Raw genomic sequence first — 25,783 nt, 5'->3', positions numbered from 1 at the left:
AGTCAGTGCAATTCTAGTGTGGCTAAATAAAAAAGCAGCGGGAACCACATTGGTTCAAATTATATTATGATGTCCTTTACCTTCTTGTCTTTAGTCCTCTGGATAGGGGTGGCTGCAGGCCAGGGCATCAGGCTAATAGGCCTACAGGAATCAACCTTATTCGCTGCCCTTCACTGGTTGCCTGGGCAAGGCTGCCCTGAGTGGGTCCAGTAAGAGTGCTGTTCTTGGTCACGTAACTTCCAGCAGCACCATTCAGGGCCAGGAGAAGGCAGACTGAGGGAGGGCCGAGGGGGTGGGCTTTGGGCTTACTTTAAAAAAAATTAAAATGATGGGGTTGGTGTCACTCTGGAATCGGGATGGGTTTGGGTTTAACTTCAGGTATGAAATTCAACAGCGTCCGTTGCATAGGCTGCAGGCCTTGCAAAGGTTCTGTAAGTACCTGAGATTCTTAGGCCACACCAGACACCTCTAATACCCTCCTGGCCGGCAAGCACGAGGCTTTGATGTCATTGCACTGGACCACCCTATATCTCCAAACTTGTAAAGTCAAACTAACCTGGCAGTGCTCCTTTCCACCCAACAAATACTCCTGCCTAGAGGCCCATGTGCCTGAGCTATCCTCCCGAGACAAGCCCTCGGAATGAGGCTGCCCTCAAGGGTTACTGCCTGTTTCCCTGGGCAAGCCGCCTGAAATGGGTGCCTTGCCTTAGTCATGAATTTATCATGTTCTGAACTGTGTTGAGAGCTTATGCAGAGAGGAATGTGCCCCCCATTGTGAAGTGTGAAAGAGTTGTTCAGTGTCAAAGAGGTGCTGAATTTAAAAAAGATGCCCAAAAAGAAATAGAATTCAAAAAATATTTGAGAAAGCACTAAGAATCTGCAGGGTCATCAATTCCCCAAGGATATGCAAGTGACATCCTGTGCCGAATGACATCACAGGAAGTGACATCAAGGGAACTTTTCCCATGGTGACATCACTGGAAAGGGCCTCATAAACTTTTCTTGTTTAAAAACTACGGTAAGTGTATGATTTAACATAACAAATAGTACTAAAGCAGCCAAAAGGCTTTATTTTTATTTTTTAAACATGTATTATCTACAGAGTTGTTCCAGTACATAATGGGTGCAGTCATGATATGCTGGGGGCATAACCAGCAGAACCATCATGGGCTAGGAACACAGCTTTCTTACGCCAGTACCGCCTCACACGCCAGACGCAACCATCGTGGGCTGCGTCCCGGGAGGATAGCTCAGCGGCAACGTGCTCGCCTTGGAAGCAAGACGACACAGAGCAACACAGGTTCAAACCTCGGGTCCGCACTTAGAAACCTCTGGGTATTTAAGCGCGTTATAAACACGCAACTAAGACAAAAACAATTACGCAACTAAAAAACAAACAATTCCTGTAACAGTGCCTTGATGCTCGTGGGCTGTGTGAGCGCTTTAAAAATACAAAAATAAATAAATAGAACCTCACATGTTAGACACTGCCATAAAATGCGAAGTACAACCTCGTGAATCCTACAGTGCCATCTTGCACCAGGTTAAACGTTATACGTCACGTCTAGACATTATATGTAAGCAAATGCCTCACAAGCCTAGCTACTGCGATCAGTGCCAAGTGCCGCCTCAGTTGCCCAAGTGCTGCCATTGTGTGCCCGGGAAAGCCTGATACAGTAGAGACATGGTTCAGCGCGTTTGTTTTTGTATGATGCAAACTAAACTGAATCACTTTTTTGTGACCTCAGTTTGAAAAGTTAAGGGAAATGAGGCCCTGAGGGGTAAAGGGATTTGCCCAGGATCACACATGTTGATCAAGTGAAGAATCGCATATGAGAGGCACAAAACCACTTTCCAAATTATCCTGAAAATGTAAAAGAAAGCTTTATCAATGATCACTTATTATGATGGGTGCAGGAGGTATTCACTAACTAGTGATCATTCATTTACTTATCTAGGCCATCCATCTCAAGGTACGGCGGGGAAAAGTTAATTTCCTGAATGTACAAACGTACAGAGAGATGACCGCTTTGCGCAGCAAACAGTGTCACGCATCAGACAGAACACACTACACTTAAGCCAACCACAACCATGGAGATGGCACATTCACACGTGCACACACAGAAAATGTTTCCGTAGACATCCACCTACCCACACAACAATAATTGGGAAGATGGCTCAGCAAGTGCTATTGTGGAAAATGCCTGGCTCCATAATGTCAATGGCAAAAGCAACCCCTCCTCCAGAATTACCTGTGCTGGCGGTGATTCCCGCTGTACAAGCAGTCATAATATGAAAGAGATTCATGGGATTAAAGACACAGGGGGTCATTACGACCCAGGCGTTAAGGGGTTAACGGCGCCGTAAAAGGTTGCGGCGCCGTTAACCCCTTAACGCCTTACTACGAGGTCCCATCGCGCCTCCCGACCTTAACGGCTGGCCTGGACCAGCCGTTAAGGTAGGGACCCGCAAAGGGACCTTGAAGGTAATTACGGTACCGCAATTTGCGGTACCGTAATTACCGCCTTCCCCTTTCCCATTGAGCCCTATGGGGCAAAAATGGGAATGGGGAAGGGCCAATGGTAAATGGGGAATTACCGCCCCGCCAACCTTGGAATGGGGTGGTAATTCCCCATTTCACCATGGCGGAATCGTTAAGTTACCGACGTTAACCGTGGCGCTAATAGCGCCATTGGTTAATGCCGGCGTTGTAATGAGGGCCATAGTCATATATTTCAGACAAGCAGTGTTTTTTCATTGAGAAATACATCACTCTTTGACTTCTAAATTGGCCCCTGGTCGCAGAAGGAGTGCCATTGGTACAAAGGAATTTGCCAGAGGTAGCAATGGGTACCCCTAGCTATTCACAAATTACATCCATCAGGATTTGGGAGATCCGGTGTAAAGCTGGAGACCAGGTATGGTCTTTAGGTATGGAAAGCCAGTGCAATGGCCTTGATGGGCCTTCTGGTGTTTTCTAAATGTAAAATTGACATGCCAAAGCAAGACTTTAATATATTATCATAATGTTTGGTTATTTATACAGCGCTTCGGCCAAAGCGCTCTTCAGAGAATAGTTCTTATATTTAGTTACTATCAATCAACTGAAGCTGGTACTCCTTTTTATCAACCTCACAAGGATGAATGGCAGAGCCTTCAGTACACACAGATCTCAGTTGCGGTCGCTTATCTGGTTAGCTATCTTAAAATTGCAACTGATTCGACCACTTGGTCGGATACTGATTAAAATACATGTATATCTGACAGTGGGTTCATTTACTGTTAGATAGAGTTAAAATGATGGTCAATTCATCGAGCCATTTACCACTCCAAGACTGATTACCCCCTTCTGTCCATTATTGTGACCCTATAGGGACCGGGCCCGTTGGAAACCCGAGTACCCAAGAAGTGGATACCATTGAAATCATTATTTTAATATAGAATGCAGTATTGGCAATTCTTGTCCTGAAGAAAGCGGCCCGTTATTAGAACCGCTGAAACCGGTTAACTAATAAAAGTAGTTTGGGGGTTGATTACCCAAACTCTGAGACTCACCACACCTTGATGAAAGGGCTTGATGAATTGACCATCATTTTAACTCTATCTAACAGTAAATGAACCCACTGTCAGATACAAATGTATTTTAATCAGTATCCGACGAAGTGGTCGAATCAGTTGCAATCATAAGACACACATATTGGAAGCGGTAAGATTAAAGAAGTGAACCGACCACCAATAGGTGCTCACTTGAGTATCCAGATTTAGGAAAGTAGTGAGAGAGAAAAGGGTTAGGACCTCTACACCTTGATTGTAGGCGTCACACTATTTGCAATCTAGGGATGGCTGGATCACACTCCAGGTGTAAGTGGTACTTCAACATAGGGCTAAATAGCCAGCAATAGGGACTGAGATTTAGGAATAACTTTTTAATTAAGTAACTACTGTCTATTTTGTGTTACAGATGTTAGGGCAGAGGTAGGTAGTGGAAGCCCACGGACTCCTACTGTAATTACCTAGCTATCTTAAAAGCCTAAACTACAATATATAAGAGACAGATGACAGCATCCTCTGTAGGGGGTGGGGAGGGGGGTGTATGAAATGGTTTGTCGTGTTATACAAACGTCCCCAAGGCAGTGATGGGTGCACTCTGCCCTCCTGCCAATAACAGGCAAGCAAGAGCGTGTAGGCAGTGAAATGAAGTAAGCAAGCACAAGATGAAAGATGGAAGATTTAACATCTAGCGCTCAGAGTTCAAGGGATTAGCTTGCAAGGCGCGTTAATTGCTGCACTGCCAACACAGCGGCCTATTCCCAGAGATGGAATAGTGCAGTGACATAATAGCTAGTATTGGCTCTGGGCACGGCATGTCACAGGCGCAGGCTGCCCCCAGGCCACCCTCAGAGTGCAAACATCATCGCCATTTCAAAGCGAGATCTGCTCTTGGGAGAATCTGAAATGTCAAAACATCGCATTTGCATTCAAGATATGTGTTTGTCTTTCAGGAAAAGGCATTTGACAGCGTGCATTGTGTAAGGAAAGAAATTGCAACAATAGTGTCCTGTCTCCCGCCGCAGAGTCTTTCTACTTTGTTAGTATAGGATAAATAATTTGTTAAAATTGATTATTTGGTTTGGAAAATATACCAGTGGTGAAGGATAAGGAGTGTTGTAAACATTCTATTTCGACCATATTGTGAATAGAATGCTGTGCCACGTGGCAGGCTAGATGGGTAGCTACACGGTAGTAGCGCATAAGCAATCTTAACCCTTGAACTGCCTGTAGAACGAATATAAAGGTCCTACATTTGGGGTGAAAGGGTGATATGTGCTCCTCTGCCACCTCTTAGTGCCTGGGACCGCAGCCAAAATATTAACATATTGTAAACAAGCATTGGGAATGCCAACAGTTTGGGCTTTTGTGTAGACATGGAAAACGTATTTGCCAGACATTGCCGTAATGGTGGCAGCTGGAAAATGGTGCACATACCACCAAAACTGTTGGTCAATGCTGGCTTTTAACAGGACCTCAGTGCAGGACACGCATACCGCTTATAAATCAAGTGGCTGAAGGCAGACCTGGTGAAGACATTCTTATTACACCGGTAGTGTGTTCACAGATTAATGAAGTCATTAGCTTGTATACGACGGCTTTGAAAAAACCCTGGAAGGCACTTCGAGTGCAAAGTTTGATTTTAAAGCTTGATAAAGGTAGCTCAAATAGATGTCAGCAGGGTGTGTTAAAGAGGGTGGGAATGGCCATAGGGTTCAGCATGGCCGTGGGCCGTCAATGAGTGGGTAAATAACCAAACAACACCTACAACCATTGTGTACCTCCTCATATACCATTTCGCCCGAACTGTCCGTTAATGCATTCCTTTTGGCTTATAGGTGGCGCTAAAGCACCACGTTATAGCCACACATAAAAAGTTGGGAGGGTCTATATTGAGGTAGCAACACTGAAGGCCTCATTACGAGGCAGGCGCTACCGTAATGAAGGGTGCCGGTACGGGTCCGGCACCCTTCATTACGGGACGCCCTATAACAAGGTTCACTTTGCGGGACCCAGTAAGGGCGCCCGGTAAAACCAGGCGTCCTTAGCGGGTCCCGCGAGGGTCCAGGGAGCTAATAATAGGGCCCCTTATTAACAGGCCCGTTATTAGCTCCCTCCCCATTCCCATTGAGCCCTATGGGGGCTCAAATGGGAATGGGGATGGGTTTTTCCAATGAGGACTTACCGGGTCCTCCTAGCTTGGAATAGCCTGGTAAGTCCTTATTGGAGGAACCTGGTACTGGAACCCGGTATGGAGGCAGCCATGCCCTTATTAAGGGCATGGCTGCCTCCATACTCGTAATGAGGCCCTGAGTCTTTAAAAATGAGTTAGGGTTAAGATGACTATATATAAGGAGGTTTTTCCCCTTTGCCCAACCAAGTTCATGACACTACAGATGAAATCCTTACACTACACCACGGCGCTACACCACTACTGGATACCAATTGCTTTAAAAAGAAGGTTTCTGGCGCAATGCTACTGTTAAAGCGCCTAAATGCCTTTGGGCCTTACTTCGCACTTTATTATATTTAAATAATAATAATTTTAAAAAAAGAGTGCTGTGGAGTTGTGAAGTAATGTGAGATAAGGTTCATTTGTATTGTCAAGGACTTAATTAAGGCAAATACTTTGGAGTGAGTGGCGTTGGCATTTCCAGCCTTTGTACAACGCGCATTTGTGTTACTATTGGACTGAATGCTTCTCGTTGGCGTTCCCAACATTTGTGGACTTTACGTTTTATTACTTAGTAACCTTAGCGGTTTTTAAAGGTGTGCATTGCGTTTTCAGTCTGCAGTGCCTGTGCAGTGCATGCCGCCGTTAGGAGTGGGGTTCCTGACTTTCATGCACAGTGTCCATTTGTGCATGGGTCAGCCGCAAATGCATTGTGTGTTAGTCTCGGCCCTCCAGTGTCGTGATGGTGTGTTTGTGTCCGTGCTTTTGTGTTCCACACACTCACGTAACAATAATATATATATAATTTTTAAAGCACTCACACAGCCCGCGGGCATCGAGGCGCTAGACTACTAGGGTGACCAGACGTCCCGGTTTTCCGGGCACAGTCCGAGGAAATCTCCCTCCATCCCGGGGTCCTGAAAGTTTTTTCATTTCATGAACCCCGTCCCGGGATTGGATGGGCGGATGGCTGAGGTCCCGGTTTTTGCAGGCAACTGATTCAGAAATCCTAAAATCGAGGCCCAGCATGCCTCTTCCTGCGCGGGAAGGCTTGTCATGCCCCCATTCCCTCTCCGTCCCCTTCCCTGGTCGCTCTCCTCCAATGAGGGCAGTGTGCCTGGAACACACACCCCATAACAGGCCAGCGACATAGAAGTAGGACTACAGTTTAGAAGTTGGACCACAGTTTTACTGGAGTCCTGTTTGTGTTTACAGTAGTCCTACTTCTATGTCTATGACCTGTGCTGTTTTTTTTTTTTATATCACCCTAGATATACTCATTCCCTGTCTTATGTGCAGAGTATGTTCATCTCTGATAAGCTGGTTCTAGGCCACATGTGTCAAAAAACATGTCAAGTTGCAAGTTAACCAGGGGACCAGGGCACCACCGGTCGTGATAGTGCGCGGTACAAATATCCTTTAACATTAACATAACACGTTCACATTTACAATTTAACATATACATCTTTGCAAAAAAAGTTCATAATCAAATTTCTTCTTGAGTGAACAAACTTTCACTGCATCTATGCGGATTCCTTTAAAAATTATATATTTTTTATTTTTAAGTGAATACGGTTGTATTATAATCAACCTTTTACACTATAAAAAGACTGTAATTACATTTCATACCAATCAATTACATCATCATTTTAAACATTTGATAGCTTTATAAATCACTCAGTCACATCTAATTAAAGACATGTTGTCACCGAATTTAAAAGTCAGTACGATATAAAAAAACATTAATATGAAAATCAATGTTCACCTTAGACTATAATTTCACCAAAACCCGGCATATGCTCTCCATAGCCATCGCTTCTAGTCTTGCTTTAGCTCTCATTCAAATTTGAACTGGCTCAGCATCATATAACATGCTCCAGAACTGTGGGTTGCAAAGGTAGCGGGCGCCCCTCTCTCGATAGAACAAGGCTTGATGCTCCAGAACTGGTCTGTAACACGTGTCTAAAAATGAGCGCATCCTTTTTCGTAATTCATACTGAGAGCTGTGCAGTGCATCAGTACGTGGCGAGGTGTTTCCACTGGCAGGTTACGTAAGCGACACTTTCGCTCGTTCAGAGGGATGCCCGTCCAAGCTCCGGTGTTTGCATATACCGGTAAAATCTTAAAACGCAAATACAAAATACAAAGAATCAAGGCAGGAGGGCGCATTTTCACCAGATACTCACGGGGGCATTCACAAAACATCCCCTGTTGTGAATTTGTTAAGTATTTGCGTTATTCAGCCAATCGTGCTAATGACGACACACAGTCGTAAACGCAGGGTCTAGGGCCCAATTTTCTTAAAACATTAGGAGCCTCTTGATCCATTAAACAAAAGAGGTCAACGGCATGGCAATATGCATTAACCAGGTTCTCCATATCCTGATATCAAGTGCTGTGAGAAAAACGCTTAGCATGGTCCACCCAATGGTGCCGTCCCGCGCCACTGGCAGCACTGCCAAAACTCATATCTACCCAGAGCTTGCAGACTGAAGTTTCCAGAGTGATAGCAAAGATTGTAAGCCAAACTCTGATCTAATGGCCTCCAATGATGCTTTAGTCCAAAGTCACAGGCAATCATCAATGTCCAATGCATTTCGGTCAGTTGACCATCTTCAGGGACCAAATTCTATAAAACCAAACACATAGCACTCATAACTAAAAGTACTTTAAATCCCATCTTTTTCTATATCTTACAAAAATTCTGGGTGATAAATTCTTTACTTCAGAACAGTTACACGTTTTACTCTGTTCACATTTCAAGCATTGGCTTGAATTCTCTGCAAACCTGTAACTCTCTTCTCAAAAATCTGTCATCAGATCCTTACATGTCAATGTTTGCTCGTCACCAGTGTATTCATACTCTAATTGTTTTGTTCTAGAAAGATAACTTTTCATGTTACTTCTGGAGCCCATTTCCAAAAGGTAAATCTTTTCGATATTGGAAGAATGCATACCTGCCTCTTGTAATAATGTCTCCTGTGGGTGGGATTCACTCTGTAAGAGAATCGGTATATGGAGTCCTGTGGTGCATTCCAATAGATTAGCCCTGTGATTGTCCCGATGTATTGAATCCAGGGTCAGGTAAAAGATTGCAGCGCTGTCCAGCTCCAGGCCTCGAGTGCCAGGATACTGATGGGTTTTCAAGATATCCCTCGTTAATATTCAGGAGGAAAAATCTGCATACATGTAGAATGAGAAATGTACCCTTAGCTTCAAGAAATCTGCCTGGCACATGCAGACTGCAAGTACATTCATCTCTACCATATAGTATGGTGGTGAGAGAGAGAGAGAGAGAAAGAGAGAGAGAGAGAGTGTGTCTGTGTGTGTGTGTGTGTGTGTATAGTGCCAGAGGACTGGGACACTATGAGGACTGTCCCACATAACTATTCAATGTGTTTTTAGACACACTAGAGAGTGCACCCAAAATGTAAAAGTGCAGAAGCCTTTACTTTTCCCACTATCCAAGTGCACACGGACTCAGACTAGTAAATATTGAATGCAGAAGAGTCAAAGTCTGGTCCAAAATCTCATGGGTGGTCCATGTGATAATGTTCCATGTAGACGACTATATTTTCCTGCACTCTGAAAAGCCTTCTCCCACATATTCTAGGACATGTATTCTTTACTATTGTACATTCCTGTCCTAGAACGTGACCTTTTCCCGGGCAGCTTTATCGCTGGGTACCCTCCTGGGCACGCTGTTTGTGTTGCGTGGGTACTGTGTTCATTGCAGCACTATAGTGTAGCTTCGGGGTCCCTGTGTCTGGTGACAGTGTCCCTTGCCTCTTGCTAGGGGATGTGTGTCGGTGACCTTAGGCCTGGCCCCACCACTCGCTGGATGATGTGTGCCCCCTGGGCAGGATGACGAGTATTGGACGCCTGGTACAGGGGGGGGGGGCACCACATTGGATCAATTCTCCTCACTGCCCATGTAATTGGATGCCTCTTGGAGGGAGGGTTAACCGCAATGGCCCACATAGATGTGGAACTGCAGGACTTGTATATGGGTGATGGGCTAGCATGGTTCACCAACTTGAGGTTCTACTGTACCCTCTCTTCCGGGGACGATACAGACGGTGAACAGAATGCATAGCAGTTACTGACCCACCCACCGTTCCTCCTTTGTAAACTCGGCTTATGTGTTCCACGTACAGATACTAATGTGAGAGTTCCAAGATGGCCAACCAGCCCATGGAAGGCTGGGTGAGTGGTGCGCCTGGTGTGGAAAACATTGAACAGATCTGAACTCGTACCAAGTACTCAATTCCAAACTAGGATCAATTACCTAACAAGCCTGCAAACCCATGGGGCAGGATCCAGACCCTGAAAAAGCCTGGACAGTCCACGTGGGGCAGCGGCAAGGCATGGAGACTTGGAGATTGAGAGAGAGCTGAAGGCGCCGGAGGAGGTGGAAGTGCAGAGAGAGCTGAAGGCGCCGGAGGAGGTGGAAGTGCAGAGAGAGCTGAAGGCGCCGGAGGAGGTGGAAGTGCAGAGAGAGCTGAAGGGGCAGGAGGAGGTGGAAGTGCAGAGAGAGCTGAAGGGGCAGGAGGAGGTGGAAGTGCAGAGAGAGCTGAAGGGGCAGGAGGAGGTGGAAGTGCAGAGAGAGCTGAAGGGGCAGGAGGAGGTGGAAGTGCAGAGAGAGCTGAAGGCGCAGGAGGAGGTGGAAGTGCAGAGAGAGCTGAAGGGGCAGGAGGAGGTGGAAGTGCAGAGAGAGCTGAAGGCGCAGGAGAAGGTGGAAGTGCAGAGAGAGCTGAAGGCGCAGGAGGAGGTGCAAGTGCAGAGAGAGCTGAAGGCGCAGGAGGAGGTGGAAGTGCAGAGAGAGCTGAAGGCGCAGGAGGAGATGGAAGTGTGGAGAGAGCTGAAGGCACAGGAGGAGATGGAAGTGCAGAGAGAGCTGAAGGCGCAAGTTCAGGTGGAAGTGCAGACAGAGCTGAAGGCGCAGGAGGAGATGGAAGTGTGGAGAGAGCTGAAGGCGCAGGAAGAGGTGGAAGTGTGGAGAGAGCTGAAGGCGCAGGAGGTGATGGAAGTGCAGAGAGAGTTGAAGGCGCAGGAGGAGGTGGAAGTGCAGAGAGAGCTGAAGGCGCAGGAGGAGGTGGAAGTGCAGAGAGAGCTGAAGGCGCAGGAGGAGGTGGAAGTGTGGAGAGAGCTGAAGGCACAGGAGGAGGTGGAAGTGCAGAGAGAGCTGAAGGCGCAGGAGGAGATGGAAGTGTGGAGAGAGCTGAAGGCACAGGAGGAGGTGGAAGTGCAGAGAGAGCTGAAGGCGCAGGAGGAGGTGGAAGTGCAGAGAGAGCTGAAGGCGCAGGAGGAGGTGGAAGTGCAGAGAGAGCTGAAGGCGCAGGAGGAGATGGAAGTGTGGAGAGAGCTGAAGGCACAGGAGGAGGTGGAAGTGCAGAGAGAGCTGAAGGAGCAGGAGGAGGTGGAAGTGCAGAGAGAGCTGAAGGCGCAGGAGGTGGTGGAAGTGTGGAGAGAGCTGAAGGGGCAGGAAGAGGTGGAAGTGTGGAGAGAGCTGAAGGCGCAGGAGGAGGTGGAAGTGTGGAAAGAGCTGAAGGCGCAGGAGGAGGTGGAGGTGTGGAAAGAGCTGAAGGTGCAGGAGGAGGTGGTGGTGTGGAGAGAGATGAAGGCGCAGGAGTAGGTGGAAGTGCAGAGAGAGCTGAAGGCGCAGGAGGAGGTGGAAGTGCAGAGAGAGCTGAAGGCGCAGGAGGTGGTGGAAGTGTGGAGAGAGCTGAAGGCGCAGGAGGAGTTGGAAGTGCGGAGAGAGCTGAAGGCGCAGGAGGAGGTGGAAGTGCATAGAGAGCTGAAGGTGCAGGAGTAGGTGGAAGTGCAGAGAGTGCATAGAGAGCTGAAGGCGCAGGAGGAGGTGGAAGTGCGGAGAGAGCTGAAGGCGCAGGAGGTGGTGGAAGTGTGGAGAGAGCTGAAGGCGCAGGAGGAGGTGAAAGTGTGGAGAGAGCTGAAGGCGCAGGAGGTGGTGGAAGTGCAGAGAGAGCTGAAGGCGCAGGAGGAGGTGGACGTGTGGAGAGAGCTGAAGGCGCAGGAGGTGGTGGAAGTGCAGAGAGAGCTGAAGGGGCAGGAAGAGGTGGAAGTGCATAGAGAGCTGAAGGCGCAGGAGGAGGTGGAAGTGCAGAGAGAGCTGAAGGGGCAGGAGGAGGTGGAAGTGCAGAGAGAGCTGAAGGCGCAGGAGGAGATGGAAGTGCAGAGAGAGCTGAAGGCGCAGGAGGAGGTGGATGTGCAGAGAGAGCTGAAGGCGCAAGTTGAGGCGGAAGTGTGGAGAGAGCTGAAGGTGCAGGAGGAGGTGGAAGTGCAAAGAGAGCTGAAGGGGCAGGAGGAGGTGGAAGTGCAGAGAGAGCTGAAGGCGCAGGAGGAGGTGGAAGTGCAGAGAGAGCTGAAGGCGCAGGAGGAGGTGGAAGTGCAGAGAGAGCTGAAGGCGCAAGTTGAGGCGGAAGTGTGGAGAGAGCTGAAGGCGCAGGAGGAGGTGGAAGTGTGGAGAGAGCTGAAGGCGCAGGAGGAGGTGGAAGTGTGGAGAGAACTGAAAGCACAGAAGGAGGTTGAAGTGCAGAGAGAGCTGAAGGCGCAGGAGGAGGTGGAAGTGCAGAGAGAGCTGAAGGCGCAGGAGGAGGTGGAAGTGCAGAGAGAGCTGAAAGCGCAGGAGGAGGTGGAAGTGCGGAGAGAGCTGAAGGCGCAGGAGGTGGTGGAAGTGCAGAGAGAGCTGAAGGCGCAGGAGGAGGTGGAAGTGTGGAGAGAGCTGAAGGCGCAGGAGGAGGTGGAAGTGTGGAGAGAGCTGAAGGCGCAGGAGGTGGTGGAAGTGTGGAGAGAGCTGAAGGTGCAGGAGGTGGTGGAAGTGCAGAGAGAGCTGAAGGCGCAGGAGGAGGTGGAAGTGCAGAGAGAGCTGAAGGCGCAGGAGGAGGTGGAAGTGCAGAGAGAGCTGAAAGCGCAGGAAGAGGTGGAAGTGCATAGAGAGCTGAAGGCGTAGGAGGAGGTGGAAGTGCAGAGAGAGCTGAAGGCGCAGGAGGAGGTGGAAGTGCAGAGAGAGCTGAAGGCGCAGGAGGAGGTGGAAGTGCGGAGAGAGCTGAAGGCACAGGAGGAGGTGGAAGTGTGGAGAGAGCTGAAGGCGCAGGAGGAGGTGGAAGTGCAGAGAGAGCTGAAGGCGCAGGAGGAGGTGGAAGTGCGGAGAGAGCTGAAGGCACAGGAGGAGGTGGAAGTGTGGAGAGAGCTGAAGGCGCAGGAGGAGGTGGAAGTGTGGAGAGAGCTGAAGGCGCAGGAGGTGGTGGAAGTGCAGAGAGAGCTGAAGGTGCAGGAAGAGGTGGAAGTGCAGAGAGAGCTGAAGGCACAGGAGGAGGTGGTGGTGTGGAGAGAGAGCTGAAGGTGCCGGAGGTGGTGGAAGTGCAGAGAGAGCTGAAGGCGCAGGAAGAGGTGGAAGTGCAGAGAGAGCTGAAGGCGCAGGGCGAGGTGGAAGTGCAGAGAGAGCTGAAGGCGCAGGAGGAGGTGGAAGTGTGGAGAGAGCTGAAGGCGCAGGAGGTGGTGGAAGTGTGGAGAGAGCTGAAGGCGCAGGAGGAGGTGGAAGTGTGGAGAGAGCTGAAGGCGCAGGAGGAGGTGGAAGTGTGGAGAGAGCTGAAGGCGCAGGAGGTGGTGGAAGTGCAGAGAGAGCTGAAGGCGCAGGAGGAGGTGGAAGTGTAGAGAGAGCTGAAGGCGCAGGAGGTGGTGGAAGTGTGGAGAGAGCTGAAGGCGCAGGAGGTGGTGGAAGTGCAGAGAGAGCTGAAGGCGCAGGAGGAGGTGGAAGTGTGGAGAGAGCTGAAGGCGCAGGAGGAGGTGGAAGTGTGGAGAGAGCTGAAGGTGCAGGAGGAGCTGGAAGTGCAGAGAGAGCTGAAGGCGCAGGAGGAGGTGGAAGTGCAGAGAGAGCTGAAGGCGCAATAGGAGGTGGAAGAGCAGAGAGAGCTTAAGGCGCAGGAGGTGGTGGAAGTGTGGAGAGAACTGAAGGCGCAGGAGGAGGTGGTGGTGTGGAGAGAGCTGAAGGTGCAGGAGGAGGTGGAAGTGCAGAGAGAGCTGAAGGCGCAGGAGGAGGTGGAAGTGCAGAGAGAGCTGAAGGCGCAGGAGGAGGTGGAAGTGTGGAGAGAGCTGAAGACGCAGGAGGAGGTGGAAGTGTGGAGAGAGCTGAAGGCGCAGGAGGAGGTGGAAGTGTGGAGAGAGCTGAAGGCGCAGGAGGAGGTGGAAGTGTGGAGAGAGCTGAAGGCGCAGGAGGAGGTGGAAGTGTGGAGAGAGCTGAAGGCGCAGGAGGAGGTGGAAGTGTGGAGAGAGCTGAAGGTGCAGGAGGAGGTGGAAGTGGAGAGAGAGCTGAAGGCGCAGAAGGAGGTGGAAGTGCAGAGAGAGCTGAAGGCGCAGGAGGAGGTGGTGGTGTGAAGAGAGCTGAAGGCGCAGAAGGAGGTGGAAGTACAGAGAGAGCTGAAGGTGCAGGAGGAGGTGGAGATGTAGAAAGAGCTGAAGATGCAGGAGGAGGTGGAGGCGGAGGTGCAGAGAGAGCTGAAGATGCAGGCGGAGGCAGATATGAAAGAGGTCCGGAAGCGATGGCAGTGGAGAAAGAGTTGAAGATTCAATAAGCAGTGGAGATGGACACAGAGCTAAGGGTGCAAGAGGAGGTGGAGGTGCAAAGAGCGCAGAAGGTGTAGGAGCTGGAGATGCAGAGAGAGCTGAAGGCGCAGGAGGTGGTGGAAGTGCAGAGAGAGCTGAAGGCGCAGGAGGTGGTGGAAGTGCAGAGAGAGCTGAAGGTGCAGGAGGAGGTGTCCGTCTGGGTAAAAGGTGATGCCTAAAAACCCACCTGCCCCCGCCAACTGAGGATAAAGCACTCAGAGGCGGAAACAGGAGAACTCTTCCCACACCACGGGTCGGTGCCCCTGGATTAACGTGTTGTAGGAACAGTGGACATGGGGACCAGAATGGTAACAGTTGCAGGTCACAGGACAAGTAGCCAAGAGAGCAAAGACATGCACAGGGAAGGTATCAGGCAAGGCAAGGCAGAGAGAGAGAAATTTAGCACAGGGCTAGGCAAGAACCACCAGGAGCAGGTGTACGGAGGGAAGGGGAGAAAAAGGGGAATGAGGACAACAAGAGAGTTGAGACGCACCGGGACTCTGTCTCACTTCCTATTCATGACCTGGCATGGAAACGAGGCTGTTGTTCCTGTTTGCATAGCAAAGGAGCTCTGTAGCACACGCAGAGTCAGCGTGCATCTACAACGTGACCGGCAGAGTGGGGAAAAGATGGCGGCTCCCTTTTGTTGCAAAGCTCCTGGGACCGGTCGCCCGACATCGCCACCACGACCCCGGGAGTGCCTGCAAGAAAGCTGGTACGGACACCACAGCCGCCGGCCCCGGGCACATTGACCCGAGAACCAGCACGTGACAGGAAGGGCCCCGCCAGTGTGGAAATCGCCAACATGCATACATTCTACAGCCTCCCGGTCTCTGATGACGGAACCGGGAGGCACGCGCTGGTGTGACACTCCCCCCCCCCTCCCGGGACATGCGGGGCACCCAGCTTCCATGGGAATCACTAGTAGAACAGACGAACCAATCGGGGAGGATGAACCTTCCAATGGATCAGGTATTGGAGGTGACCTCTGGAGCGACGGGCATCACATATAGCCTCAACTTCATATTCAACGTCATTCTCAACCAGGATAGGAGCAGGACGTTAACTAGGGCGATCAAAAGCATCCAAAGTACAGGTCTTGAAAAGAGATACATGGAAAACCGGGTGGATACGCCAGGTTGATGGAAGATCCAGGCGGTAAGCCATTGAGGATACCTTCTTCGTAATGGCAAAAGGTCCCATGAAACGTGGAGCAAACTTTTGAAGACAGTTGCGTAATGGTAGGTATTCAGTACTGAGCCATACCTTAACCCCAACGGAGTTGAAGGGGCCGGCGTCCTGCATCAGTTAGCAAACCTTTACTGGCTAACCTTGGTTTTTTCCAGTGTGCAGGAAATGGTTTTATGGGCATCCTGCAGTTTTCTGTTCAGATCATCCCCCGTGGGCACAGCAGTGGTAGAAATGGCAGCCATAGGCAGGAGTTTAGGATGGATCCCTGCAGAAGGAAAAAAGGGCTACAGCGAATGGCTGAGTGATAAGCGTTGTTGTATGCCACTTGCGCTGTATCCAGCACTGTCGCCCAGTTGTCTTGTACAGAGTTGGTATAACAGCGGAGGTAGGCTTCTAGAGTTTGGTTAGTCCGCTCGGTTTGTCCATTGGAATGTAGGTGATACCCAGAACTTAAAGCTTTCTGTATTCCAAGAGCCCGACAAAGGGCAGACCAAAAGCGAGAAACAAATTGTGGCCCATGATCTATTATTATCTTTTCCAGTAGGCCATGTAATCAGTACAAATCATGAAGAAAGGCCTTTGCTGTTTAAGAAGCCGTGGGCAAGGCGGGGAATGGAATGAAATGTCCCATGTTGCTGAAGCAATCCACGACTAAGAGTATACACGTGAAACCCAAAGACATAGGCAAGTCCACTATAAAATCCATAGATACCATATGCCAAGGGAAAGGTGCAATTTCGGTGGGCTATAGTATGTCAACAGGTTGTTGAAGAGGAACCTTTTGCATGGCACACATAGGGCAGGATGTTAGGATGTGATTTGTGCCCTCAAGTTAGGCCGCCAAAAGTGACGTGATATAAGGTCCATGGTTGCCATTTGTCCACGGTGTCCAGTGCTCTTAGAGTCGTGAAACGCATGCAGAAGTAGATGTTGCAACTCAGGAGTAGGGATATATAACTTGTGACAAATGAACCCCAAAGCCTCTCAGACACTGAAATGCTGGGATCTCTGTAGGATAGAAACTGTGAGTAGGACGTTTGTGTGGCTTTCAACCTTTCCAGAAATGATTGGACAGCCATCAGGAAACACTGAGCAGGCAGGATAGGAGAAATGTCAGTGTAGTTGGTGGAGCTGTCGATGGATGTTCGTGATAATGCATCTGCTATCACATTCTGAGTTCTAGGTATATGGGTGATGGTGAACGTGAATTGAGAGAAAAACAGGGCCCATTGGGCTTGGCGACTGTTTTTACATGACATAGTCTGCAGGTACTGCAGGTTTTTATGATCAGTTCATACTTTCATAGGGAACTGTCCTCCAAGACGGTGAAACTGTCTTTCATTGCAAGTAGCTCCTTTTCTATGATGGCATCCTTTCTTTCACTTGAAGTTAATGAGAAGAGTAAGCGATGGGATGATCGAGTCTGGTATCCGGATTCCATTGCAGCAGTACAGATTCTACTGCTTTTTCAGATGCATCAGTTTCGACAATAAAAGGGAGTTCCTCTTTGGGATGTCTTAAGATGTGTGCTTTTATAAATTCAGCCTTGATGGCTTGAAACCCCTGTTTGGCTTGATCATCCCAACCAAACAGTATACCCTTTCGCAACACAAGGGTAATTTGGGTAGTTTATAAGGCAAAGTCAGGAATAATGCGTCTATAAAAATGTGCATATCCCAAAAACCATTGCACGGATTTGACATCCCATGGACTTGTCCAGTCTAGAATAGCTTTGATTTTCCTGGGATCCATCTGATTGCCATGAGCATCAATAACATAACCAAGAAATTTGATCCTTTCTCGATGGAACTCGCACCTTTCTTCTTTGGTGAACAGGCGGAATAACTCAGAAAATAGCAAATCCATGAACCGTTGGAAAACAGCCGGGGCATTACACAAGCCAAACGGCATGGCCCAGTATTCATAGTGCCCAAGGAGTGACTTGAAAGCCGTTTTCCACTCATCTCCTGGTTTGATTCTCATGAGGTCATAAGCCCCCCAGAGATCGATCTCAGTGAAAATGCGGGCATTATGCAAGGATTCTAGTATGTCTTTTATTAAGGGCAGTGGCTATCTGTCCTTAATAGTGATGTCATTTAACAGATGGCAATCAACACAGAGTCGAAGAGTTCCTTCCCTTTTAAGCAAAATAAATAATAACGGGCCCTGTCTGGAGACCGAGAATGCTGGATATAGCCTTTTTCAAGGCACGCAGTGAGATAGCGCTTCAATTCTTCTCGCGCTTGTGCTGTAAGAGAGTAGACTCGACCGTGTGGAATTGGTTATCTGGATGCGGTTTAATCTCAGAATCGAAAGGAGGAGATGCTGGTAACGGGATGTCTCCTGGGGAAAAACACTTTGTCAAATGGGGCATATTCCACAGGTCTCTTTTGGCAACAAGAACAGTCTGGACTGGGGTTGAGGTGATAAGATTCATATGGCCTACAGACAGGTGAGAAATCTAACATTTCCTGGCACAATCATCGGAACAAAAAACCTAGGTTTGTGTAGCCTAGTTGATGTGGGGATTATGGAGAACCAGCCATGGTACCCTAATGCCACTGGGTTTGAAGATGTTTGGATCAAATCAAAAGTTAACGTTTCTTTTTGTTGGTTGATTGCCAGCAAGGTAGGTTCTGTCTCTTGAGTTACGGGACCGGAAGCCAATGGGGTTCCATCGAATCCCTTCCACAATTGCTGGACATGGTTTCTGCACTGAGGATACCTGGTGGCGGGCACAGAATTTGGCATTCATGAAGTTGCCTGAGGCTCCCGAGTCAATTGAGGCCATTGTAGGAGTTGTGCGTTTACGTGCCTCCCATGATATGGACACTTGTAGGATGAACAATACGTGAGGTGGCATGGCATGCACAGCAGTGGTGAGAAGGCCTGGTTGGGGAATTGGGCTAGTTATTTCCTTCCCTACTGACAACAAGCCCATTAGTTACCCCCTTGCTTAGCTGGCAGATCAGGAAACTGCTCAAAATATGATTCCCGTCTTCTCAATAGAGGCACAGGTTATTGGTCCTTTGTTGTCTTTTCTTGGCCTCTGAGAGAGGTCCACGTACCACTCCCAGCTGCATTCGTTCTGACCAACCCCCCTACAGAGGGAGGATTCCTGGCGGTTGAAGTTGTTGGTGAAACCATCTTGTAATCCCCTCGTCAGCGTTCTGTGTGGCGTTCAGTTACATTGATCAATTCCTGCATAGTCGCAGGTTCTGGAGCATGGACTAGTTCGTCCTTATATTCTTCACGCAAACTTCGAAGAGAATAAAAAGAGTTTTCTGTGTTTCGGCCAGCCATCAAGACTCATAAGCTAATTGACGGAAATGGCTCACATAAAGAATAACATTTTGTGTCTCTTGTTTTATAACCAGTAAACGATTTTGGGTTATGGCTGTGGTAGTTGGCGATTGCAAGGCCTCTAGAAATGCTTTTTTGAAATCCAGAAAGGAATCCAGAATCAAACTTCTTGCAGAAACATACAGAGTGGCGCTTGCCAACGCGATTCCAGTGACATTACTCAGAACGTATCCAATATTCGCTCTATCATCAGAAAAGAGTACATGTTGAAACAAAAAATGGACCCAGCAAAGGTTGCAAAATTCTGTGAGTGTCCGTGGGTCGCCATCTTATTTTACTGATGTAGTAGAGGCTACAGTACTTCCTGCAAGCAGTGCTGCTGCAGTCTGTGACATGGCATCTTTCAGTACCGGGTTTTCTTGCTTAGAAGCCGTCACTTCTTGACAGAGAGCTATCACCTCGTCTCTTAACTCCTGTAAGGGCTCTATACCTGCGGAATCGAAAGGCAGGCGTCTCAATCTGTCAAGCAGATCAGAACGTGCACCTGTGCTAGGAGTCCGTTGAACCGGGGTCGCCACGTTGAATCACTGCCATCTGGGATAAATGCAGATGCCTGAAAACCCACTCTGCCCCTGCCAACTGAGGATAAACCACTCAGAGGTGGGCAACAGCAGAGGTCTTCCCACGCCATGAGTTGGTGCACCTGGATTAACGTGATGCAGGAACCGTGCAGGTCACAGGACAAGAGGAGGAGCCAAGAGAGCAAAGACAGGCACAAGGAGGGTACCAGGGAAGGCAGTGAGAGAGAGAGAAAGTAAGCACAGGGCTAGGCAAGAACCACCAAAAGCAGGTGTACAGAGGGAAGGAGAGAACAGAGGGTGCGAGGACAACAAGAGAGTGGAGACGCACCAGGGCTCTGTCTCACTTCCTATTGAAGTCTTGGCGTGGAAACGAGGCTGTTGTTCCTGGTTGCCTAGCAATGGTACTCCGTAGCACACAAAGAGCGTGCATCTACGACGTGACCGGCAAAGTGGGGAAAAGATGGCGGCTCCCTTTCACCGCAATGCTCCTGGGACCGGTCGCCCGACATCACCGCCTCAACCCCAGGAGTGCCTGCAAGAAAGCTGGTGCGGACCCCACGCCGCTGGCCCGCAGCCCATTGGCCCGAGAACCAGCGCACAATAGTTAGGTCCCCAGCCAATGTGGAAAACGCCAACACATGTACATTCGCCAGCCTCCCGGTCTCTAATGACAGAATCGGGAGGCACGTGCTGGCGTGACAGGAGGTGGGAGTGCAGAGAGAGCTGAAGGTGCAGGTAGACGTGGAGGTGCAGAGAGAGCTGAAGGTGCAGGTAGACATGGAAGTGGGGAGACAGCTGCAGGTGCAGGTAGACCTGGAAGTGGGGAGACAGCTGAAGGTCCAGGAAGAGGTGGACGTGGGGAGACAGCTGAAGGTGCAGGTAGGCCAGGAAGTGGGGAGACAGCTGAAGGTCCAGGAAGAGGTGGACGTGGGGAGAAAGCTGAAGGTGCAGGAAGAGGTGGAAGTGCAGAGAGAGCTGAAGGTGCAGGTAGGCCTGGAAGTGGGGAGACAGCTGAAGGTGCAGGTAGGCCTGGAAGTGGGGAGACAGCTGAAGGTGCAGGAAGAGGTGGAAGTGGGGAGACAGCTGAAGGTGCAGGTAGGCCTGGAAGTGGGGAGACAGCTGCAGGTGCAGGAAGAGGTGGAAGTGGGGAGACAGCTGAAGGTGCAGGTAGGCCTGGAAGTGGGGAGACAGCTGAAGGTGCAGGTAGGCCTGGAAGTGGGGAGACAGCTGAGGGTGCAGGTAGACATGGAAGTGGGGAGACAGCTGAAGGTGCAGGTAGGCCTGGAAGTGGGGAGACAGCTGAAGGTGCAGGTAGGCCTGGAAGTGGGGAGACAGCTGAAGGTGCAGGTAGGCCTGGAAGTGGGGAGACAGCTGAAGGTGCAGGTAGGCCTGGAAGTGGGGAGACAGCTGCAGGTGCAGGTAGGCCTGGAAGTGGGGAGACAGCTGAAGGTGCAGGTAGGCCTGGAAGTGGGGAGACAGCTGAAGGTGCAGGTAGGCCTGGAAGTGGGGAGACAGCTGAAGGTGCAGGAAGAGGTGGAAGTGGGGAGACAGCTGAAGGTGCAGGTAGGCCTGGAAGTGGGGAGACAGCTGAAGGTGCAGGTAGGCCTGGAAGTGGGGAGACAGCTGAAGGTGCAGGTAGGCCTGGAAGTGGGGAGACAGCTGAAGGTGCAGGTAGACCCGGAAGTGGGGAGACAGCTGCAGGTGCAGGTAGGCCTGGAAGTGGGGAGACAGCTGAAGGCGCAGGTAGGCCTGGAAGTGGGGAGACAGCTGAAGGTGCAGGTAGGCCTGGAAGTGGGGAGACAGCTGAAGGTGCAGGTAGGTCTGGAAGTGGGGAGACACCTGAAGGTGCAGGTAGGCCTGGAAGTGGGGAGACAGCTGAAGGTGCAGGTAGGCCTGGAAGTGGGGAGACAGCTGAAGGTGCAGGTAGGCCTGGAAGTGGGGAGACAGCTGAAGGTGCAGGTAGACCTGGAAGTGGGGAGACAGCTGCAGGTGCAGGTAGGCCTGGAAGTGGGGAGACAGCTAAAGGCGCAGGTAGGCCTGGAAGTGGGGAGACAGCTGCAGGTGCAGGTAGGCCTGGAAGTGGGGAGACAGCTGAAGGTGCAGGTAGGCCTGGAAGTGGGGAGACAGCTGAAGGTGCAGGAAGAGGTGGAAGTTGGGAGACAGCTGAAGGTGCAGGTAGAGGTGGAAGTGGGGAGACAGCTGAAGGTGCAGGAAGAGGTGGAAGTGGGGAGACAGCTGAAGGTGCAGGAAGAGGTGGAAGTGGGGAGACAGCTGAAGGTGCAGATAGACCTGGAAGTGGGGAGACAGCTGAAGGTGCAGGAAGAGGTGGAAGTTGGGAGACAGCTGAAGGTGCAGGTAGAGGTGGAAGTGGGGAGACAGCTGAAGGTGCAGGAAGAGGTGGAAGTGGGGAGACAGCTGAAGGTGCAGGTAGAGGTGGAAGTGGGGAGACAGCTGAAGGTGCAGGTAGAGGTGGAAGTGGGGAGACAGCTGAAGGTGCAGGTAGAGGTGGAAGTGGGGAGACAGCTGAGGGTGCAGGTAGGCCTGGAAGTGGGGAGACAGCTGAAGGCGCAGGTAGGCCTGGAAGTGGGGAGACAGCTGAAGGTGCAGGAAGAGGTGGAAGTTGGGAGACAGCTGAAGGTGCAGGTAGAGGTGGAAGTGGGGAGACAGCTGAAGGTGCAGGAAGAGGTGGAAGTTGGGAGACAGCTGAAGGTGCAGGTAGAGGTGGAAGTGGGGAGACAGCTGAAGGTGCAGGTAGAGGTGGAAGTGGGGAGACAGCTGAAGGTGCAGGTAGAGGTGGAAGTGGGGAGACAGCTGAAGGTGCAGGTAGAGGTGGAAGTGGGGAGACAGCTGAAGGTGCAGGTAGAGGTGGAAGTGGGGAGACAGCTGAAGGTGCAGGAGGCAGTAAAGGTAGAGAGAGAGCTAAAGGTGCAGGGGGAGGTGTAGGTACATAGAGAACTGTAGGTGCATGTAGGCATGGATGGGCATAGAGAGCTGAAAGTGCAGGGGGCAGAAGGGCAGAAAGCATTGCTGGGGCTGGAGGAGGAGGGGCGAGTGCAGAAGAGGTCGGAGGCAGTGCTTAATCTGTGTGGGGGTTTGCCAGGGCTCAGCCCTGGCACTTATTTTTATCAGCCTCAGTTTGATTGTGTAGTGGTGTTTCGGCAACTTTATTGTTTTAACTGTCAGTCAGTCATAGTCAGTGAAAAGCAAGAACAGTGTGCACTGCCCCATTCACCTTACATGTCATTGGTGCAACGTCACAACTGTAATAACCAGAAGCACTGCCACAGAAGGGTGGGTTAACAATAACAGGCCAGTCACCAGCCAGCAGCCCCAACACAAGGACAAGGTCAGTGAAAGGCTGCTGTTGAAGAGGAGTGCCTGTCACCACTGCCAATATACAAGGATAAATGACAGCAGTCTCACTGCTTACTGGCAGGCAGGTACATCTGTACAGTGGTGATTCTGCCTGCATTTCTCCATCAATTTACCATGAGAGGAAAGCGTGCTTGCTCTTGTGTCCTGTGTACGGATGGGCAACATGTTTTACTTGCATAGTATCAGAGTAAAATGTTAGCAATGATGTGTTAAATGAATTATTTAAGTATTTATATATGTTATGCCAATGTGTGTCGGTACATTGCACATCTGCCGGAGTCATTGCATCCCATTCCCTCAATGAGCAGCTGGGAAGTGCAGCTTTAAACCCCAATATACTGACACTGTAGGGAGCAACCATGGGTGACGTCAACAGTGGGCAGGAAGCACCCCCTGCCCAGCCCCCAAGCCCCCCATGTGCCACAGACGTGCTAGAACATATTTGAGGCGTGGCACGTATTTTTGTGGAAATTAAGCACTGGTTGGAGGTGGAGCCGGCAAAGAATGAGTGAAAGTCATATGAGTTGAGGATGGGAGAGAGAAGAGCACACATGGAAGACAGGCAGGTATTGCGCGGTGCCCTGGAGGTACCTGGGAAGTAACTGTCAGTCACTCTGACCAGTCTACGCATTTTCTGGGAGAATTGAGAAGAAGAATGAGCTCTTGGCAGAACTAACTTCCTTCCTTCTTTCTTTCCCTTACTTCCTTCCTCTCTCCCTCCTTTCATCCCTCGCACCTCCCTTCTTCCATATCGTTCTCCCTGCCTTCCGTCCTTCCATCCATTACTTTCTTTCTTCCTTTCCTACCCTTCCTTTATCCCTCTGTATCATTCTTTCTTATTTTCTTTCCTACCCTTTCTTTATCCCTTCCTTCCTTCATTGCTTGCTTCCTTCCCATCCTCCCTCCCTTCCTCCCTCCCTTCCTCCCTATCTCCCTCCCTCTCTTCCTGTCTATCTCCCTCCTGCTCTTCCCTCTCCCTCATTCCCTCCCTCCCTTTGCCCCTCACTTCTGTCCCTTCCTCCCTCCCTTCCATCTATTACTTTATTTCTTCCTTTTCTACCCTTCCTTGACCCCCCCTACCCCCTCCTCCCTCCCTTCTGTCCATTACTTTCTTCCTTTCCTACCCTTTCTATATCCCTCCATTCCTTCCTTCCTTGCTTCCTTCCCATCTTCTCTCCCTCTCTTCCTTTCTCTCTCTCCCTCCCTATCTCCCCCTCCCTCCCTCCCTCACTGCCTTCCTCCCTCTCTCTCTCCCTCTCTTTCCCCTCCCTCCTTCTGTCCCTCCCTCCCTTCCATCCTTCCATCCATTACTTTCTTTCTTCCTATCCTACCCTTCCTTTATCCCTCTGTATCATTCTTTCTTATTTTCTTTCCTACCCTTTCTTTATCCCTTCCTTCCTTCCTTGCTTGTTTCCTTCCCATCCTCCCTCCCTTCCTCCCTCCCTTCCTCCCTATCTCCCTCCCTCCCTTCCTCCCTATCTCCCTCCCTCTCTTTCTGTCTATCTCCCTCCTGCTCTTCCCTCTCCCTCATTCCCTCCCTCCCTTTGCCCCTCACTTCTTCTGTCCCTTCCTCCCTCCCTTCCATCTATTACTTTATTTCTTCCTTTTCTACCCTTCCTTGATCCCTCCCTACCCCCTCCTCCCTCCCTTCTGTCCATTACTTTCTTCCTTTTCTACCCTTTCTATATCCCTCCATTCCTTCCTTCCTTGCTTCCTTCCCATCTTCTCTCCCTCTCTTCCTTTCTCCCTCTCTCCCTCCCTATCTCCCCCTCCCTCCCTCCCTCACTTCCTTCCTCCCTCTCTCTCTCCCTCTCTTTCCCCTCCCTCCTTCTGTCCCTCCCTCCCTTCCATCCTTCCATCCATTACTTTCTTTCTTCCTTTTCTACCCTTCCTTTATCCCTCACTACCTGCCCCCTCCTCCCTCCCTTCCGTCCATTTGTTTCTTTTTTTCCTTTTTCTACCCTTACTTTATCCCTTCCTTCCCATCCTCCCTCTCGCCCATTTCAGCCAAGTCGCACATGCTACAGCACCACCTTGTGACCATCACTGGAAGTTCACCTTCAGTTCAGAGCTGCATGAGCAAACCATTATTGTATTGTACTTGTCATTTATATAGCGCCGGTTATCATTATTATAGTCTCAATGCGCTGTCAGTGGGAACACCCCCCGGTGACCGAAGTCCAGAGTGTTGGATGGAGGTCATGGAGTATGATTAGAATGCGTGTGTGCATTTGGCCAAATAAGGCTTAGCAGTGCTGGCCAGGCTCCACTAGAGAGCAGCCCATGAGTTCAGGCATGTGGATGGGTGCTGAGAGCAGTCAGGAAATGGCATGAGTGCTAGAGACTCGCTACATGTTGAGCGTGCTGGAATACTTCACAGGTCTGCGCTGCATACTGATGCCAGTGGTGTAGAGGCGTAGTCTGCTGTAAGTAGGCAGAGAATTATCTGAACAGCATGACCACATTTCGTCATAGTCCTTGCTGGGTATGCAAACTAGCCCGAATGTAAGCCTCTTACTCCGGAAAATGGTCTCTCGGTGCTACTTTATACATAGCTTAATGAACCCAAGATATCCCCCTCTAAAGGCTGCAGACAACTGCACACCTCCCTTATCAGGGCTCACCAGTGCAAAATAGTCTGACAGCCTTGTGTCGGGGCGTTGGGGCACGTGTGGCAAACACCAGCAAAGATCAGGTGGGTTTAAAAAGTCTTTTAAACATTTTGTATCTGAACTGTGAAAGTTAAAAAAAGCCATTTGACTCATGAATGAGGTCAACAGTTAGAGGAAATAAGTGTTGCTATGTAAAGTATTATCTAACTTTAGCTATAGGATCACAAACCCAACCCTATACTTTGCCACACAAATTACTGAATGGCATTGAAATCATGATGTTATCAGTAATACAATGTAAAGGCCCTGTAATTTAATTTCTGTCTATTTATCAAGAAGGATGAAAGGGAAAAGTAAGAAAGGTTTAAAGGGGTGAA

The 25,783-nt window shown here is 50.0% G+C and overlaps 2 protein-coding genes across 12 annotated transcripts in view; one reads left to right on the top strand and one right to left on the bottom strand.

The window, feature by feature from the left end:
- ARVCF (ARVCF delta catenin family member) overlaps window positions 1-25,783 on the bottom strand; it is a 2,420,581-nt gene that overhangs the window by 1,398,922 nt on the left and 995,876 nt on the right. The gene's annotated exons all lie outside the window — the stretch shown is intronic.
- On the top strand, window positions 10,566-13,082 carry LOC138493084 (golgin subfamily A member 6-like protein 24). The gene is made up of 3 exons (XM_069620302.1): window positions 10,566-10,823; window positions 11,538-12,632; window positions 12,693-13,082. Exons 1-3 carry the CDS (start codon window positions 10,566-10,568, stop codon window positions 13,080-13,082), a joined length of 1,743 nt encoding a protein of 580 aa, XP_069476403.1.

Source organism: Ambystoma mexicanum, chromosome 10 (assembly GCF_040938575.1).
Source record: "Ambystoma mexicanum isolate Mex_15411 chromosome 10, UKY_AmexF1_1, whole genome shotgun sequence".
Lineage (NCBI taxonomy): Eukaryota > Metazoa > Chordata > Amphibia > Caudata > Ambystomatidae > Ambystoma > Ambystoma mexicanum.
Note: the sequence above shows the minus strand (reverse complement) of the source record. Positions and strands in the feature narration are given on the sequence as shown.

What these genes read in the sequence shown, in the direction of transcription:
- LOC138493084 (XM_069620302.1), top strand. Translation starts at nt 10,566, where the DNA reads ATGGAAGTGTGGAGAGAGCTGAAGGCACAGGAGGAGATGGAAGTGCAG. An exon ending in AGGCGCAGGAGGAGGTGGAA is followed by an intron (nt 10,824 to 11,537) that starts GTGCAGAGAGAG and finishes GTGCAGGAGTAG; the next exon opens with GTGGAAGTGCAGAGAGTGCA. An exon ending in AGGCGCAGGAGGAGGTGGAA is followed by an intron (nt 12,633 to 12,692) that starts GTGCAGAGAGAG and finishes CTGAAGGCGTAG; the next exon opens with GAGGAGGTGGAAGTGCAGAG.